This window comes from Alnus glutinosa, chromosome 1 (assembly GCF_958979055.1).
Source record: "Alnus glutinosa chromosome 1, dhAlnGlut1.1, whole genome shotgun sequence".
In the NCBI taxonomy this organism is placed as follows: Eukaryota; Viridiplantae; Streptophyta; class Magnoliopsida; order Fagales; family Betulaceae; genus Alnus; species Alnus glutinosa.
In genome coordinates this window covers 49,868,981-49,887,273 of record NC_084886.1, presented here as the reverse complement: position 1 = coordinate 49,887,273, position 18,293 = coordinate 49,868,981, and the positions used below count along the sequence as shown (strand labels likewise).

General features: G+C 36.6%; 1 protein-coding gene and 1 pseudogene across 1 annotated transcript; both read left to right on the top strand.

Moving 5' to 3' along the window:
- Positions 1 to 1,099: 1,099 nt before the first annotated feature.
- Positions 1,100 to 3,314, top strand: LOC133856554 (nascent polypeptide-associated complex subunit alpha-like protein 2). The gene is made up of 4 exons (XM_062291610.1): positions 1,100 to 1,350; positions 1,452 to 1,551; positions 2,451 to 2,569; positions 2,652 to 3,314. The coding sequence occupies exons 1-4, from the start codon at positions 1,258 to 1,260 to the stop codon at positions 2,997 to 2,999; spliced, it is 660 nt and encodes a 219-aa protein (XP_062147594.1). The 5' UTR covers positions 1,100 to 1,257; the 3' UTR covers positions 3,000 to 3,314.
- Positions 3,315 to 11,847: 8,533 nt separating this feature from the next.
- LOC133861301 (nascent polypeptide-associated complex subunit alpha-like protein 2) lies at positions 11,848 to 17,849 on the top strand (annotated as a pseudogene).
- The last annotated feature ends 444 nt before the right edge of the window (positions 17,850 to 18,293 follow it).

The following is an 18,293-nucleotide window of genomic DNA, read 5'->3' as shown; positions in this document are numbered from 1 at the left end:
AAGCGATATAGTAAAAGAATTTATTAGAAATCGTCTGAAATTGATGACCTTAAAATAAAGTTCAATAGCAATAGAAAAAAAAGAAAAAAGAAAATGTATGTGGGATATTGATTATGTACAGTATACTTCTAACTTTTCTCCTTCTCCCCCACCAAAAGAAAAAAAAAAAAAGGGAAAAGTACACATAACTCCCTCAAACTACCACTTAATTGTCAATGTACCCCCTAAACTACCAATTGTGTTAATGTCCCTCCCCTAAACTACTAAAAAATGTCAATGTCCCCCCTAAGACCAACAAAAGACAAAAAAGACCCTAATTTTTTTTGAATAAGACAAAAATGTCCTCATAAATTCAAAAAATTAAAACTAAAACTAAAAAACTTACAAAAAAAATAATAAAAAAATATATTTTAAAAAATCAAATAAAAAACGAAAAATAAAATAATAATAAAAAAGAACAATTTTTTTATTCTTTTTTTTAAAAAAAGCAAACAAAAAATAACAGAAATTTATTTTTTTTAAAAAAAAAAAAATTAAAAAAATTAAAAAAAAGAAAAACCAGTTTTTATTAAATTAAAAAACAAAAAAGAACAATTTTTTTTTAAGAAAAAAAAAACGAAAAAACAAAAAATAACTAAATTTTTTTTTAAAACAAATGAAAAAAAAACCCAGTTTTTATTAAATTAAAAAAACGAAAAAGAACAATTTTTTTAAAAGAAAAAAACGAAAAAAAAAATACTGAAAATTAATTTTTTTTTTTAAAATAAAATAAATAAAAAACAGTTTTAATTTTTTATTATTTTTTTGGAATAAAATTTTGTATTTTTTATTTTTTTAATAAATTTTTTTTGTTTTTATTTTATTTTAATAATTTTATGAAGGACATTTTTGTCATTAGGGGGACATTGACATTTTTTGGTAGTTTAAGGGGGGACATTGACACAATTGGTAGTTTGGGGGGTACATTGACAATGAGGTGGTAGTTTGAGGGGGTTATGTGTACTTTTCCAAAAAAAAAAATTAATAATTATTTTTATTTTTCGGTATTTTACCCCAAGAGGCAAGAACTAGACATGGGCTCCTCGGACTCAAACTTGGTCCAGTTCATCAGAAAACCCTTATCTTATATACACACAGTGCCCCCACTCAAAGCAGCCTAATCATAAAGTTTATCCCCTGTTGAGTCCCCAATTCTCACCGCCTCATCTCCCAAGCACAAACTCAAACAAAGCCCCGGAAGAAGCAGCGGCAAAAGCCATGTCACCTGGACCCATTGTTGAGGCCGCCGAGCCCGAGACCGAGCTCCAGGTGCCCATCATCGACGAGCCCCAGAAGCACCCTCAACCTCTGGTCCCCCATTAAACTCTTCTAAGTGTATATAAATTTCTTTCATTTTTTGGGTCTTTTTTTTTAAAAAAATTGGTCTTTGTTTTGTGTGTGTGTTTTGGCAGCACGATGAGGTTGTCGTCGAGGATGTGAAGGAGGATGATGAGGACGACGACGAGGACGACGATGATAACGACGAGGATGAGAAGGAGGATGGGGCTGAAGGTTGTTTTATTTTTATTTTTATTTTTTTTGGTATCTCTGTTCTTTGCGTTTGTACCACTCTATTCTTTGATGGGCTTTTGTTTGTTTGGTTCGTGGGGTTTCTTCGTGACTTTGTCATTTATTTATTGGATTTGGTTGATTTGTGGGGTTTGCTTTATTGGGTGTGTTTCGAATGTTGGTTTGAAGTGGGGTTTCGAGCATTGTTTTAAGAGTTTTATTGAAGATTTTGTGATATGTTTTTGCCTTGTCAAGTGTACATGTATTGTTTGCTGGGTTGTCTACTTGCCTGCGAAAATGTAGAAAGAAAGGAAGAATTTTGATTGTTATATAGTGAATTTAGGGGGACCCAACAAAGTAAGAAAAAAAAAAGCTTGGTTGAGATTGTTATATAGCTTTCCCAGAAAGCAGAAGAAAGATTTTTTTTTTTTGATTGAGATAATACCATTCATTTGCTAGGGGTTGTACAAGAACGGTTTGCTTGGAAATGGATTACCTTGAAGATCAAATATTTTGCATTTCTTTATTAGTTGTCAAAAACATATTGTAGAAAACTTTTGAGATAATAGGAGGGACTTAATCGTTTGGAAGTTTTAGTTGTTTTATTGGTTTTCTGATATGTGCAACACCTTGGGTCATTCTAGTACTCTCATCTTCTCACCAGTGTTTGTTATCTGCTATGCTTTAGTCTTGTCTTAGTGTTACTGTAAATAACACAAACCGCAGAGATGTAGCTACTTCCTAAATGTCTTAGTGCCCTTGTTGTTTGAGTTTGCTTTCTTTATTCAATTATGATTTTTTATCTATGTTTCTTGAAAGTTGCGGTTTATTTTGGCAGTTTAATTACATGAATACTCTCTATGTTGTCGTTTCAAACTTTTTGACTGGAGAATGAGATGCAGGTGCAAATGAAAGTTCTAAGCAGAGCAGAAGCGAGAAGAAGAGTCGCAAGGCAATGTTGAAGCTGGGAATGAAACCTGTTACCGGTGTTAGTAGGGTCACCATCAAGAGAACCAAAAATGTAAGCTTTTATCTGGTTGTCTTTTTAGATAATCAGTTTCTGGTGATGGATCACAATTCACCTAAGTTTTCTTGTTCTTCAGATACTGTTCTTCATCTCAAAACCTGATGTCTTTAAAAGCCCACATTCTGAGACCTATATCATATTTGGCGAGGCAAAGATAGAGGATTTGAGCTCACAATTGCAGACGCAGGCTGCCCAGCAATTCATGATGCCAGACATGGGATCCGTTATGGCCAAACCAGATATTTCTGCTTCTGCTGGAGAGCAGGCAGATGAGGAAGAGGAGGAGGTTGATGAAACTGGGGTGGAGCCTCGGGACATTGAATTGGTCATGACACAGGCAAGTGTGTCAAAGAGCAAGGCTGTCAAGGCTCTCAAGACTCACGAGGGGGACATTGTCAGCGCTATCATGGAGCTCACCAATTAAATAGGCTCCATAGTCTATCGTGCGGTTTTGCTTTTCTGATGATGAGTTTTGAGATTTATGTCACCATTTAGTTATTTCGGTCGATTTGGCTAGCATCAATCTGATTGGTTAAATTACCTTTTTGTTTTCGTTGGACTTGATAGTTTTAGTCACGCAGTGAGGGTGTGTAGCCTGCTGAATTACACTTGAGTAATTAAGGTTTTTGCTACTGGTTTTCTGTTGCTTACAACCCCATTAAGCCTTGATGCCAAATAGTCGGGGGTTTAGATTCCTTTACAAAGATATTTTGGCCGGCAAAGCAATTCTTTTCTACCACAGTTCCATGTAAGACTTGTTTGCTAGGAACTGCCTGGAATGTCTTGTCAAGACCTGATTGCAAACAAAGATTTATGCATAATATCTGAGAATTGTGTGATTATCAGGGAAAATTCTTGACATACGGACATTGCAAATTTTTAAATATTAAGGTTATGTTTGCAGAATCATCTGTAGTTTAGGTAAGTGAAGTTTATTCTAAATATTTTTCTAACATTAAGGAGGTCATTGCTGATAATTTGGTCTCTAAGGTCCAAATTTTCTAGTAGACGCACTTGGTGCAGTGCATGATCCATGTTGTTCAAGAACTCCAGGTTGGGTCTCCTCGTCCTTCGCAGTCTTTCATTTGCTCCCCTTCAGTTGGAACCCTGCCATTAAGGTTCAGATGAAAAAATTGATTAGCTAGCTAATCCAGCCGTCTTGACAAGATTCATTAGATATTCAACACAAGTAAGGTGTGAATTAACATATTCAAAGCTATGGAAAAGTAAGTTAACAAATCTGCTTGGTAGATTTTGCCATTGAGACTCCTCCACATTGACTTGAGCCAAAATTCCTGGACCCTGGTTTCATCTGCAAAATGTAACAGTACTGCATAAAGCAAAACCGTTATTTATTCATAATAATATCAACAAGTCATTATTAAGCTGCAATACCACCAACTTGCTATGTATTTGGTAACCAATACCATATCAATCACAAAGAACCAGTAAGGGCAACCATAATAGAATTAGGAACAACAGATACAGGAGAAAAACAAGAATTATCAACCAGGAGTAATGGTAGCGCACTTTACTGCAACATTGTACCTGCAGTATGCATGCATATGTTTAGAATGAAATGCAGAAAAAGAGCCTCAGCATGAAATCTGGAGCGTCCATATATATATATATATATATATTTATATAGCAAATCTCCGGTTATTTTTCCTACAGCATGAAAGTCTGATTCGAATAGCATATCCTCTCTCTCTCTCTCTCTCTCTCTCTCTCTCCCTCTATATATATTTCTATATATATGTATATGTAAAGTCATAGAAGATATATACTGAATGATTCTTAACTGGTTAAATCTTTTTGTTTAATTACTTTTGGTAATGTCTTCTAAAAGATATGCATTAATATTTCTTGATCCCTTTTAATTTCCTTTGAGTGGAGGACTAGCATCTAATTTGACGAAGACGCCTTCTTCAATTTGAAAAAAAATAAATTAATGACCATCGTGTCATGAAAGTATTTTGTTTTTGGTTTTTTAGCTAATATCCAAGATGGTGTTTTCTGGCTGCCCCCGGATGTGGGACAAATGTCTTGTCCCACATCTGGCCATCAAAAGGTCCATGCCCTGACGTTGAACGCCAGAGCATGTTTTAGTCCTTTTCTGATCTCCGATTGACTCGAGATTTTACGATCACATAGAAGACTTTGAGACGATTGTTTAAAAGGGTGGCATGAAGCGTTTTGAGCTTGTTTGACTCCACTTTTAATACCCTGAAATTTCTGTCCCAATTCTCGTTTGTTTATTTAATTAGGTCTCGAAACGAACTCTGATTGATTCTAAATTTTTTTATCACGTGTTCTTGATACATGAAAGATCTTATGAGAATTTTTTCGTCGAAAAATTCACTCAAATGGACCTCTAATTCTTGAGTCACATTATTTTGACTTGGAATAATACTAAAAATGATTATATTAAAATCACAGTTGAAGGAAAGGCAAATTAGTGCGTTGTGACTTTCTCTGTTTTTTTTTTCCTTAATTAATAAGGCGGGAATAGGGGACCAGTGTAATTACTTTATTTGGGCATGACCATCGGAGTTCCCACCCACTATAAAATGTTCAGTTTGAACCATAACTACTGACTTGAAAGGTGAGTCCGTCACCACAGCTCTATCAAAATACAATTTGGTATAAAGCTACTTCTTTGTAGCATCTGATTTGCGGATTATTACCGCAAGCGGGTTCGAACCCGTTTGAACCTTAGAAAGAAAGAAGAAGAAGAATTGAACCTTATCCTCTGCTGCACTACCACCTTAGTGGTAGACTTTCTCTATTAAAATTGGAAGTGGAATCATAATTGGAATTGGAACTGATTTAGATAATTGAGATAATTCGTTGAGGAGATTCTGGACTATGGAAACTTGTTGGCAGGGGGCAACATGGATTCTTTAATTTTTATGCGTCCAAACTTACGTGGATATATATAACCCTTGATATTTTATTATTTTTGAAAAATATATATTTAAACTTTAAAAATTGTTAAATTTTCATTAAATTTTGTCAAAATTTTTAAAACACCTCTCATTTTTTAAGAAAAAAAAAATTGCTAGTTGTTGGTTAGAATTTAATAAAATTTGCAAAAATACTCATATATACCTGAATCTTTGAAAAATTTTATAATTTTTTTTTTTTAAAAAAATAAACATATGGGTATTTTGGAAATTTTTTGATTAGATTTAACGGAAAATTTTAACGGAGGGTTGAAATTAATTGAAAAAAATTGAAAGATGAATATCCTAAATTGACACCTTTTAAAGTTTGGATATATTTTTTCGAAAGTAATTAATGAAAAATCAAGAATTATAAATAAAGTTTTTCCTATATATATAGTTTTATATGTATGTGTACGTGCGTATTTTTGTAAAATAAAAGCCGATAAGTTTTAAAAAGTATTTTCCGACCGCAATTGATACAAAGTCAAAAAGTATTTTCCGACCAATTGATAATGGCTTTGTAGAAACGAAAGATGGGTAACATTAACCTCTTTTTTTTCTTCTTGTTTTTCATTTTATTTTATTTTATTTTATTTAACTTACGTTTAAATAGCATATCCATTATCCAGCTGCAATAAATTTTCTAGGTAACCTTATCAAAACAAAAAAGTTTCAAACAAGAGAGAATCATATGAGTTTGAATAGCGCGTATAAATATCCTCAACTTGCTTATATAGAGTAAATATATAAAGTGATCATAAAAGACATATATAGAAACGTTTTTATCTGGTTAAATGAAATACCCTTTCATGAGTGGAATGCCCAACATGCTTTATCTCCCGAATTCCTTTTTCATCTTTGTCTTTATATATAGAAACGTTTTTATCTGGTTAAATAACCTTTCGTGAGTGGGATGCCCAACATGCTTTATCTCCCGAATTCTCATCTTTGTCTTTTTGTTTTTAGATGCTTTGATAAGAAACACACACAAACAGAAGCTAAGGCTAAAAGCCAAAGCTTTAAATTACAACAAATAAAGACCGAATAAAAACTAGAATAGAGGCTAACCCAAGGCTAAAGCTTCAGTGAACTAAAGATCTAGCACTGAAAGTCTGAAACCAAAGCTATGGCTACATCTAAACAAACCTAAGGTGGATTTTTACTACTAACAATTCCGATTGAGGAGATAGGAGAAGAATAGGTGGGAATGTTGCCAGAATTGAACCTGACTGCAGCCTAATGTGTCATATAGTGAGTACAGAAGTTTGCACTTCTATTGACATTCCCGACTGACCATGAAGAATAGGAGAAATAGAGTCAATAATATTATGGATAGTATTAGATATACGCCAATCTTGGAAAATACTAGGCTGCTGAAGAGCTAAGATGACAGCTTGCGAATCTCCTTAGCTTTGAGAATAAATTGCTTCAGATGAAGAGAAGATGCCAAGGAGGCAGTTAGGCAAGCAGCTAAAGGTTCACCCATATTGGGAGAGCATATGTGATTAATTTGAGAAATGACACCAAGGATATGTCCATTTTGGTTGCGACAGACAACAGCGTACGTGAGATATATCTCATGGCCTAGAACATGCCACATACTAAAAAGTAAGTGGTATCATATTGAGGTTAAAAATAACATTTTTTCGTTCAGGTCATTTCTTCTTTTCTTCTTTATCTTTGTTAAAGTGTCCCAGATCACTTAGATTTTCTTCACCTGGGCACTTTATAAGTCATGGTGTCCCCTCTTATCTCAATGCATCTTTTGAGAATGGCAATGGGCCTATGGACTTTTCACATGGTATCAAAGACACAGGTTTTTTGCGATGATGAGTCTTTCCCTCCTGTGGTTGTTCATGTGTTTGGCCATTAGTTGTCACACGTGAGGGGATATGTTAAAGTATCTCACACCGCTAAGATTTCTTTTACCTGGGCACTTTATAAGCCATGGTGTTCCATCCTCCAAGGCGTCTTTTGAGAGTGTCAATGGGTCCATGGACTTTCAACATGGTATCAGAGCCACATGTTTCTTGTAATGATGAGCATTTCCCTCCCATGTTGTCAACATGTTTGGTCATTAGTTGCCACACGTGAGATGACATGTTAAAGTGTTTGACATCGCTGAGATTTCCTTCACCTGAGCACTTTATAAGACATGGTGTTCCCTCCTCTCTCAAGGCTTCTTTTGAGAGTGTCAATGGGCCCATAGACTTTTCACATGGTATCAAAGCCATAGATTTCTTACGATGATGGGCCTTTCCCTCCCGTTGTTGTCTATATGTTTGGCCATTAGTTGTCACACGTGAGGAAGCGTGTTAAAGTGTCCTATATTGTTAAGATTTATTTCACTTGGACACTTTATAAGCCATGATGTCCCATTCTCTCTCAAGGCTTCTTTTTAGAGTATCAATGGGCCTATGTGTTTTTCACATGGTATTAGAGCCACATGTTTCTTGCGATGATAGGCCTTTCCTTACCGTTGTTGTTCACATGTTTGGCCATTAGTTGTCACACGTGAGAGAGCGTGTTAAAGTATTCTACATCGCTAAGATTTCTTTCACCTGTGCACTTTATAAAACATGATGTCCCCTCTTCTGTCAATGCTTCTTTTGAGAGTGTCAATGGGCCCATGGACTTTTCACATAATATCAAAGCCACAAGCTTCTTGCAATGATGAGCATTTCCCTCATGTTGTTGTCCACGTGTTTGGTTATGAGTTGTCACACGTGAGGAGGCGTGTTAAAGTGTCCCACATCGTTAAGATTTCCTTCATCTGAGCACTTTATAAGCCATGGTGTCTCATATTCTCTCAAGGCGTCTTTTAAGAGTATCGATGGGCCATAGGCTTTTCACAATCTTTACACTTCTGCACCTGGGACAGTCAGATTGCAACAATTATGTACAGTTGGTCTGCAACAATCAAAAACTCATTTTCCTCTAAAAGGTTTTCTTCTTCATTTTCTTCAATCTACATACGTGGGTTTTCGCTCTCTCTCTCTCTCTCTCTCTTTCCCTCTTTGATTTCCTTCCGATCTGAAAGTCTCTGCTAGCTTCTCTTTATTTCTCTCGCCCTCCCATCTTCTTCTTTACAAAATCAGATCAAAGGATGATTTTGTTGTTAAAAATTGGGATAATTGCACCATTGGTTTTTGTGGTTGGCCTAAATTACAAATCACTCATTGTAGTATCAATATGAAATTAGAGATCCATGTGGTTGGCTTAATTTACAAATCGATCATTGGAATCAAATTCTGTTAAATTTTTTGACTGATTCCGTTAAATGCCACGTAAGCGCCAATAAAATAGTGACACATATCAATCTTAATAAAAAAATATAAATATATTAAAAAATAAATAAATTAAAAAATAAAAATAAAAATAAAAATAATTTAATTTAATTTTTTTAAAAAAGTTTTATTTATTTATTTTTTTTATGAAGATGGATACGTGTCACCATTTTATTGGCTGACATGGTGCTTATATGGCGTTTAACGGAATCTGACAAAATTTGTAATAGAATTTGACTCCAGAGATCTATTTGTAAATTAAGCCCATCACAGGGATCTCTAAATTCAGGTTGATACTACAGGGAATGATTTATAATTTATGCCAATCACAAAGAACAATATTCATTTTTTTCTTTAAAAATTAGATAAGAGGAATTGAGGAAGGCCTGAGGAATTAAGTTAGAAATTTTAGAGAACGAGAGAGACAAGCATGATGAAACTCCCTTTCCTATTTTTTTTTTTATTTTTTTTTTCAAGAATCAGAGACAACCCTCTGTTTTCAACTTTTTGTCAAGTATACTTACAAAGCAATTCAGCCCGTAGAGCTTTATCTTTGATTTTTTACGTGTTGAAGAAGAAGTACTGGAAAAGGGTTTATAGAAGAAAATGTGAGATTTGGGTTGCCTCGATAACACTAAAGGCAAGTTTCATGTTGCAGCCGTCAGATGCATCTAACGGCCCGGATTATTAAAAAAGCTACTATCTTTTTTTTTTTTTTTTTGATTCAATTTATTCAAAAAGCTAAGATCTTGATGCTGTCTTCACTGCTCTCTTTCTTATGAAACTCACTCTCTCTCCTTGTACGTGTCTATAATATGTGCGCTCTTTTAGTAGCTTGAACCCTGTCATGTCTCCACTGCTCTCTTTCTTACGAAACTGATCATTCTCTTCGTGTGCGTGCGCGTGTGATGCATGGCTATGTCTTATTCTTTGAATGGTATGCCACCGGGGTTCAGGTTCAGTCCGACAGACGTGGAACTCATCGACTACTACTTGAAGAAAAAGATAACTGGGAATGATGAAGAAATTCGGTTCATTCGCGAAGATAATTTCTTCGAGCGGGATCCCGGGGAGTTTCCAGGTGATCAGTTTAGGCTTGCAGTACTCCCTCCTGCTTAATATAACGATTTGATTTTCTTTTTCTGGGCTGTTTTTCAAACATGTGATTTCTCACTTGGTTTCTTGAAATGTAGAATTATCCGGCATAGCGACAAAGGATCAAGAGTGGTTCTTCTTCTCGTCACCGGACCTGAAGTACCGGAATGGGAAATGGTTGAACAGGGCGACCAAGACTGGGTACTGGAAAGTGACCGGTAAGGATCTCGAAATCCGGTCCGGAGAGAAGTTGATCGGAAAGAAATAGTTTCTGGTTTTCTATAAGAGAGGCAGGGAAAAAACGAACTGGGTAATGCATGAGTACCACACAACCCTGAAGGAGCTTGATGGCACCCACCCCGGTCAGGTTGGGTTTCTATCTAGCTATCTCGTCTTTTTCTTTTTTATTTCTTTTATTATTGGCTTCACATTTCTTCCAAAATAATGAAAAGGGTCATCTTAGAAGATCGGATTTAATTTATGTAGAAAACCTTTGTCATCTGTCGTTTATTCAAGAGACCAAACGAGGGTAGCAATGGTGATCGAAAGCGAAAGTACTACTCTAGCGAAGCTGGACCTGCCAAGTCTAGACCAGCATCAGGAGATCAGGAAGAGGAAGGTGACAATCATGTCACAATAAATCAAGTGGCCGCAGAAGTAACTAGATCATTGCCTGAGCCTAACCACATTAGTGAGGTGATCAGAAATACAGTGAAGTATATTCCAAGGGCAGTTAATTAGGTAAGTATCTCCTTCATTCATTTATATATGTTTCTAACATCATGTTTATTTGCAGGTGGTACTGGTCGACTCAAATATGTCCGGTGCCTCACCAGATATAGATTGGAACTCGCTCTCCCCATTTCAGTCGCCGTTGACGGTGCAATCTTCTTGCATGTCTTACCCTGACGCCAATGACTCAAACTTCCATGATGATCATCTGGTGTTTTTCGAAGATGACACGAATGACCCAGGCGCTTTTACCTGTGAAATATGGGACTTATGCTCTTATGGACCGGAGAAATGCCATACTACTCACCCCCAGAGTGATTGAACAATAATCACGTTGCTGACGTCGCCTGGCCACCTGCGTAAGCCACTTATTTTTATTTTTTATTTTTGGCTAAATATATAATAAACTTACAAGTAAAAGCGCAATAAACTTAAAAGAAGTGTATTGATCGAGTATTGTTTATGTCAGAATTTGTTGAGTTTTTTTTTTAAAAAAAGCTCTTGTTTCTTTATCTTCCTATTTCTCTCTCTCACAAATTTGTTCTCTCTCCCATTTCAAATCCGTCTCCTTTAGTCGGAAAGTATTAATGGAGTTGCTGTTTCCTTTTTTTTTTCTTCCTCAGTAAGAAGTTTCTTTCTGAACCGGCCGGTGGCTGAAGCAAGCCTGGAATCTGCAGACTGTTGTGCAGATATAGATTTTACAGAGGAATGAGGAGGTGGTTTTGTTGAGTGTTCGGACTTTGGTGATAGAGGTCCCCTTTGTGCTGTGTGTAGTTTGCAGGTTTTGTATGTAGAGGCCTGTGTAGCCTTCTCTGTTATACAGAGTTGTTCTAGTGACTTGTGTTTTTTGGTTGAGATGTACTGGTTGTTACAGTTTGCTCTTATAGGTGTAAGGTGTTTTTGTGTTTCCCCTGATAGGGTTGTATCCAGTTTTTACTGGTGAGACTTATTGTTTCTTGAGTTTGGTTATTAAGTTTTTTAGTTCATCAAAAAAAAAAAAAAAGTTTCTTTCTTCTTTTCTTTCAATTGCGAAGCAAACAAACTATGAATATTGATATCGCTTCTTTTCACGAGTACTACTCATTGGACTTGAAACTCTCAACGGGGTGGTCATGTTGGCCAGCAACGTAGTGGAGGAGGCCCTCGCCAGCCTTGGAGTCGCCGGAGGCGTCGGTGGAGGCCAGGTGTGGAGGTTCTGCCGAAGACGATAATGGCGAAGAGGCCAGGAAGAGAGCGGTGGACAGGAAGAGGGGCCAGAAGTAGGCCGGCCAAGATGATGAGGAAACGAGGTATGAAGACAACGAAGAGGGTCATGAGAGAGAGAGAGGAGAAAGAGGATGTGGAACTTGTACTGGGCGAGCTTTTCTGAGATCTCCATGGCTTCAATGGCTTGGGACCTTGGATGACAGAGGAGAGGTGCGTTGGTGTTGGATTTTGTAGAGAGAGAGAGGGAGAGAGGGATTGTGGGAAAGGCCGGAACTCGGAAGGCTAGACTGTCTGTGTGTGTGCAGAGATTCTCTGAAAAGGAAACACCAACTCAATTAATATTTTCCGATGACAGGAGACGGATTTCAAATGAGAGAGAACAAATTTCTGAGAGAGAGAAATAGGAAGATAAAGAAATAAGCAGTTTTTTCAAAAAAAGAAAAGAAAAAAAAAGACGTAAATTCCATTGTTTATGGTTCCCTCAATACTCTCTCTCTCTCTCTCCCCCTTTATCTCTTATCATAGCATTAATAACACTTTCAATTAAGAAGGATCCATTTTTGAAACCTAAGCCAGCAGATGCCCCGAACTTTTTTGGTTTTCCCTTCTTTCTTCAGATTTCGGTAGAAGGTTTTATTTATGGTTGTGTAAACTATCAGGTAATTTTTGAAATTTATCGATCGTTCGTTGGTAATTTGTGATTTTTTTTCGTGACTCGTCGGAATGGGTGTGCAGGATAATCGTTCTTGTAAGTTTTTTGATTGGGTTGATCCCCCGTTGTGCAAATATATATGGGTTAAGAGTAATGAGGCGGCTGAGGGAGAAACAAGATCAGGGAATGAAGGCTGACGTTGCTAGGGTTGAAGCAGTGATGGATAAAGAACTGACAAAATGCAAGTCAAACATATTGTCACATAAACTTCTAGCACTTGTTCATACATGTAACGTGTACTTGTTTATGATTTTGTTTTTCTTTTTTGGGTGAGCGGAATGCAAGAAAGACCTGTACGAGAAGCTCCGATCCCCTCTATGTCTCATTTACAACTTGCAGGAGTTATGAATCATTTATTAATTTCTCATGGAAATGTCACTTTCTTGAAGAAGCCTTCCATTTCATGCATGGCTTTGTATATGGTCTCCATTCAGGTTTTGTTTGTTTTGGAAGTAACAGCATTTTCCTGTCGAACTTGTACCAAATTAGGATTTTATTTTATTTTATTTTAACTGTTTGATAATTTCAAGTAAATATTCGTAAGAAACCTGATTTGGTAAAATTGCTCTTACGCATCATATAAGTAGTCTCTCAGCCTTACAAAGGCCCCAGTAAAATGTTGTACGCCATTATTTCAAAAATTGTTTTTTGCCACTTGCAGTTCGCCACGTGTACGGTCATTGTACACGTGGCGAACTATTGGCCACGTGCAAGTGGCCACGTAAATACACGTGGTAGATTCGGGTGATACTAACTGCATAGTTGGTCGCGTGTATTTTAATACACGTGGCCAAGTGTATTAAAATACACGTGGCTAACAATTGGCCGCGTGTATTTTAATACACGCGGCCACTTGGCCACGTGTATTAAAATACACGTGGCTAACAATTTGCCGCGTGTATTTTAATACACGCGGCCATTTGGCCACGTGTATTTTAATGTATTTTTTTTTAAAAAAAAAAAAAAATTATATTTTTTGGGTTAGTCGCATGTATTTTAATACACGCGACCATTTGGCCACGTGTATTAAAATACACGCAGCTAAATATTTTTTTTTTTTTTAAAAAAAAAAAATTATTTTTTTTTGGGTTAGCCACGTGTATTTTAATACACGCGGCCAAATGGCTACGTGTATTAAAATACACGCGGCTAAATGTATATTTTTTTTTTTTAAAAAAAAAATTATATTTTTTTGGGCCACGTATCCTTAATATTCTGGAGTATACTTAATATTTTTTTTTTGTTTTTTTCCTTCCTAATATTCTGGAGAGTGAGAGAGATACAGAGAGTGAGAGAGACAGAGAGAGACAGACAGAGAGAGAGAGGTATTAGAGACAGAGAGAGAGACGTCGACGTCGACGTCGGGAAGGCCGGCCACACGGTGGTCGGGGAGCTGGCCGGTGGTGCGCGCCTGACGGAGAGTTGGCCGGTGGTGCGCGTCTAACGGAGAGAGAGAGAGAGAGCAATACAGAGAGAGAGAGAGAGAGCGAGCGAGAGGGAGAGAGAGAGAGAACACTGAGAGAGAGAGCGAGAGAGCCAGAGCGAGAGAGAGCGAGCGAGAGGGAGAGAGAGAGAACACTGAGAGAGAGAGAGAGAGAGAGAGAGAGCGAGAGAGAGCGAGCGAGAGGGAGAGAGAGAGAGAGAGAACAGTGAAGTGAGAGCGAGAGAGAAGTGAGATGGTGAGAATATATATATATATATGATATATTTCAAAATTGGTGCAGGTAGGCGCGTGGGACAACTCCCGCGCACCTACCTGCACCAATTTTGGCCACGTGGCTCAAATTATTTTTTATTTACATTTTAAATATATTTTTATTATATATATATATATATATATATATATATATATATTATATTTATATTTTAAATATATTTTCAAAAACAGTTAGCCACGTGTATTTAATACACGTGACCAATTGCGAATATAAATATAAAAAATTATAAAAAAAATATAAATATTTTAGCCACGCGTATTTATTGCACGTGGCTAATTGGCCACGTGTAATTAATATACGTGGCCAATTACAAATATAAATATAAAAAATTAAAAAAAAATATATAAATATTTTAGCCACGCGTATTTATTACACATGGCCAATTTGCCACGCATATTAATACATGCACGTGGCCAATTACAAATATAAATATAAAAAATTATAAAAAAAAATATAAATATTTTAGCCACGCGTATTAATTACACGTGGCCAATTAGCTACGTGTAATTAATACACGTGGCTAACTGTCATCTAGCCACGTCTATTTATTACACGTGGCTAATTGGCCACGTGTAATTAATACACGTGGCAAATTGGCCACGTGGCTACAGTAACAACTACTGTAGCCACATGACTAATTACATGTTTTTTTCTGTTCTCTAATATATGGAGCAACATGTTTGGGAAGCACCTTATTTTAGGAAGCACAATGGACTTAAATTAAAAGACTTTGCTGAATGATAGACAAAACGCATGCAACTGGCGCACTTCTTTCCAGGAAGTTTTAACTTAATTATAAAAACCCTTATTTTATACACAGTCCCCCCAGTAAAAGCAGCCTAATTAATCAGAAAGTTTATCCCCTGTTGAGTCCCCAATTCCCACTGACTCATCTCCCAAAACCCCGGCCAGAAGAAGAAGCAGCAAAAGTTGTATAGGGCTTTTAAAAAACTAGATAAACGTATAAATCTTGTATTTAGTTGGAATTTATAGAAATTGTTGGTATAGGTTAATTGCTTTCATGTAGTAATGACTGTATAAATCGTTTTGGATAGTGTCCTCTTCTACTTGAGGTTTTTGGACTAGTGTTTACTGACGTGTGTAATTGGTTGAGCTATTATAAATTTCTTGATTCATCAAAACAAAAAAGAAAAGAAAAAAAAAAGCCATGTCATCCGGAATCGTTGTTGAGGCCGCCGAGCTCCAGGTCCCCATCATCGACAAGCCCAAGGAGAATCCTCAACTTCTGGTCTCCCATTCAATTCTTCTACGTAGGCTACGTGTATATAAATTTCTTTCATTTTCTGGGTCTTTTTTTTTTTTTTTTTTTTTAATTTTTTTAATTGGTCTCTGTTTTTTTGTGTGTTTTGGCAGAACGATGAGGTTATCGTCGAGGATGAGGAGGAAAATGGGGCTTAAGTTTATTGATTTGTGGGGTTTGCTTTATTGGGTGTGGTTCGAATGTTGGTTTAAAGTGGGGTTTCGAGCATTGTTTAAGAGTTTTATTGAAGATTTTGTGATATGTTTTTGCCTTGTTAAGTTTGAACATGTATTGTTTGCTTGGTTGCCTGAGAAAATGTAGAAAGAAAGGAAGGATTTTGATTGGTATATAATGAATATAGGAGGACCCAACAAAGTAAAACTAATAATAAAAAAAGTTCGGTTGAGATTGTTATAGCTTTCCCAAAATGCAAAAGAAAGATTTCTTTTTTAGTTGAGATCGATAAATACCATTCGTTCGCTTGGGGTTATAAGAACGGCTTGCATGGAAGTGGATTACCTTGAAGATCAAATATATTGCATTTCTTTATTAGTTGTCAAAAACATATTGTAAAAAAATTTTGAGATAATAGGAGAGACTTAACCGTTTGAAAGTTTTAGAATGGTTTCATAAAATCGTATGATTTTTCCTATCTAAATAAAGCAGGTTTTACATGAAGAGGATTTGGCTCAACATGTTCTATTCGATACGGGTAGGAGAAGAATCCAACTTGGTATTCTTAAAAAAATAGAGAAATCAGAACCAAGTCAAGATGATACGGATCAACCTCTTCTTCTTGTGCCAAAGATCTTACCGGCCAGTTTCCGAAGGAATTGGAGTTACATCCCTTTTCAAGAGTTCTTATGTGTTTTCACGCCCCCTCAAGACCCCAAAAAATAGACATCGTATGAGGATAAAACTTCTTATACGTTTCTAAGGTGGGTATTATTCATCTACATCTATCCCAATGGGCGGTTTATCGAATCGTTGCAATTGATGTTCGATCCAGAAGATAAGGAAGAGATCTTCGGAAAGTGGGTTTTTAATGATCCGATAAAGAATCAAACTTACTTAATCTTGCTATAATATTTTTCCTTGAAAAAGGTGCTCAACCTACGGAAACTGTTCATGACATTTCAAAGGAGGGAGTTTTTATGGAACTTTCTATTAATTAACAGATGAAATTCAATTAATGAAATACAATTACAATAATTACAATAATCAATTAATGAAATACAATAAAAAAAAAAAAAAAAAAAAAAGGGGGTGACTTGGATATAACTTTGAATAACCTTTTCTATAAACAACCCCCCCCCCTCCCCCCCCCCCCCCCCCCCTCTCTTGTTTTATTGGTTTTCTGATATGTGCAACACCGTGGGCCATTCTAGAACTCTCATCTTCTCACCAATGTTTGCCATCTGTTATGCTTTAGTGTTGTCTTAGTGCATGTACTTTCATTTCCTTGTTATTTAGTTTACATTTTCTTTGTTCGAGGCATTGTTTTACCTACTGTGATGGCACAAACAGCAGAGATGTAGCCACTCCCTAACTGTCTTTTTTTTTTTTTTTTTTTGAAAGGCACTCCCTAACTGTCTTAGTGCCCTTGTTTTTGACTTTGAGTTTGCTTTCTTTATTCAATTATGATTTGTTATCTATGTTGCTTGAAAGTCAGGGTTTCTTTTCGCAATTTAATTAAATGAATGTTCTCTGTGTTGTCGTTTCAAACTTTTTGACCGGAGAATGAGATGCAGGTGCAAATGAGAGTTCTAAGCAGAGCAGAAGCGAGAAGAAGAGTCGCAAGGCAATGTTGAAGCTGGGAATGAAACCTGTTACCGGTGTTAGTTAGTAGGGTCACCATCGAGAGAACCAAAAATGTAAGCTTTTATCTGGTTGTCTTTTTAGATAATCAGTTTCCGTGTGATGGATCGCGATTCACCGAAGTTTTCTTGTTCTTCAGATACTGTTTTTCATCTCAAAACCCGATGTCTTTAAAAGCCCACATTCTGAGACCTATGTCATATTTGGCGAGGCAAAGATAGAGGATTTGAGCTCACAATTGCAGACGCAGGCTGCCCAGCAGTTCATGATGCCAGACATGGGATCTGTTATGGCAAAACCAGACATTTCTGCTTCTGCTGGAGATCGAGCAGGCAGATGAGGAAGTGGAGGAGGTTGATGAAACTGGGGTGGAGCCTCGGGACATTGAATTGGTCATGACACAGGCAAGTGTGTCAAAGAGCAAGGCTTTCAAGACTCACGAGGGGGATATTGTCAGTGCTATCATGGAGCTCACCAATTAAAATAGGCTCCATAGTCTGTGGGTTAATTATTTCAGTCGATTTGGCTAGCTTCAATCTGGTGGGTTAAATTACCTTTTTGTTTTTGTTGGACTTGGACAGTTACAGTGAGGGTGTGTTGCCTGCTGAATTACACACTATTAAGGTTTTTGTTACTGGTTTTCTGTTGCTAATTGCGACCCAAATAGACGGGGGTTGAGATTCCTTTACAAAGATATTTTGGCTGGCAAAGCAATTCTTTCTACCAGAGTTCCATGTAAGAATTGTTTGCTAGGAACTGCCTAGAATGTCTGACAAGACCTGACTGGAAACAAATGCTGCATACATAATATCAGAGAATTATGTGATTATCGGGATTGTGAATTTGATCTCTGCTTTTAGTATTTAGTTGAGGCAGTTTTATTACTGAAGAAAAAGGGGTGGTTCGGCTACTCCACTTTGGCCAACTGGGGAAGCCAAACC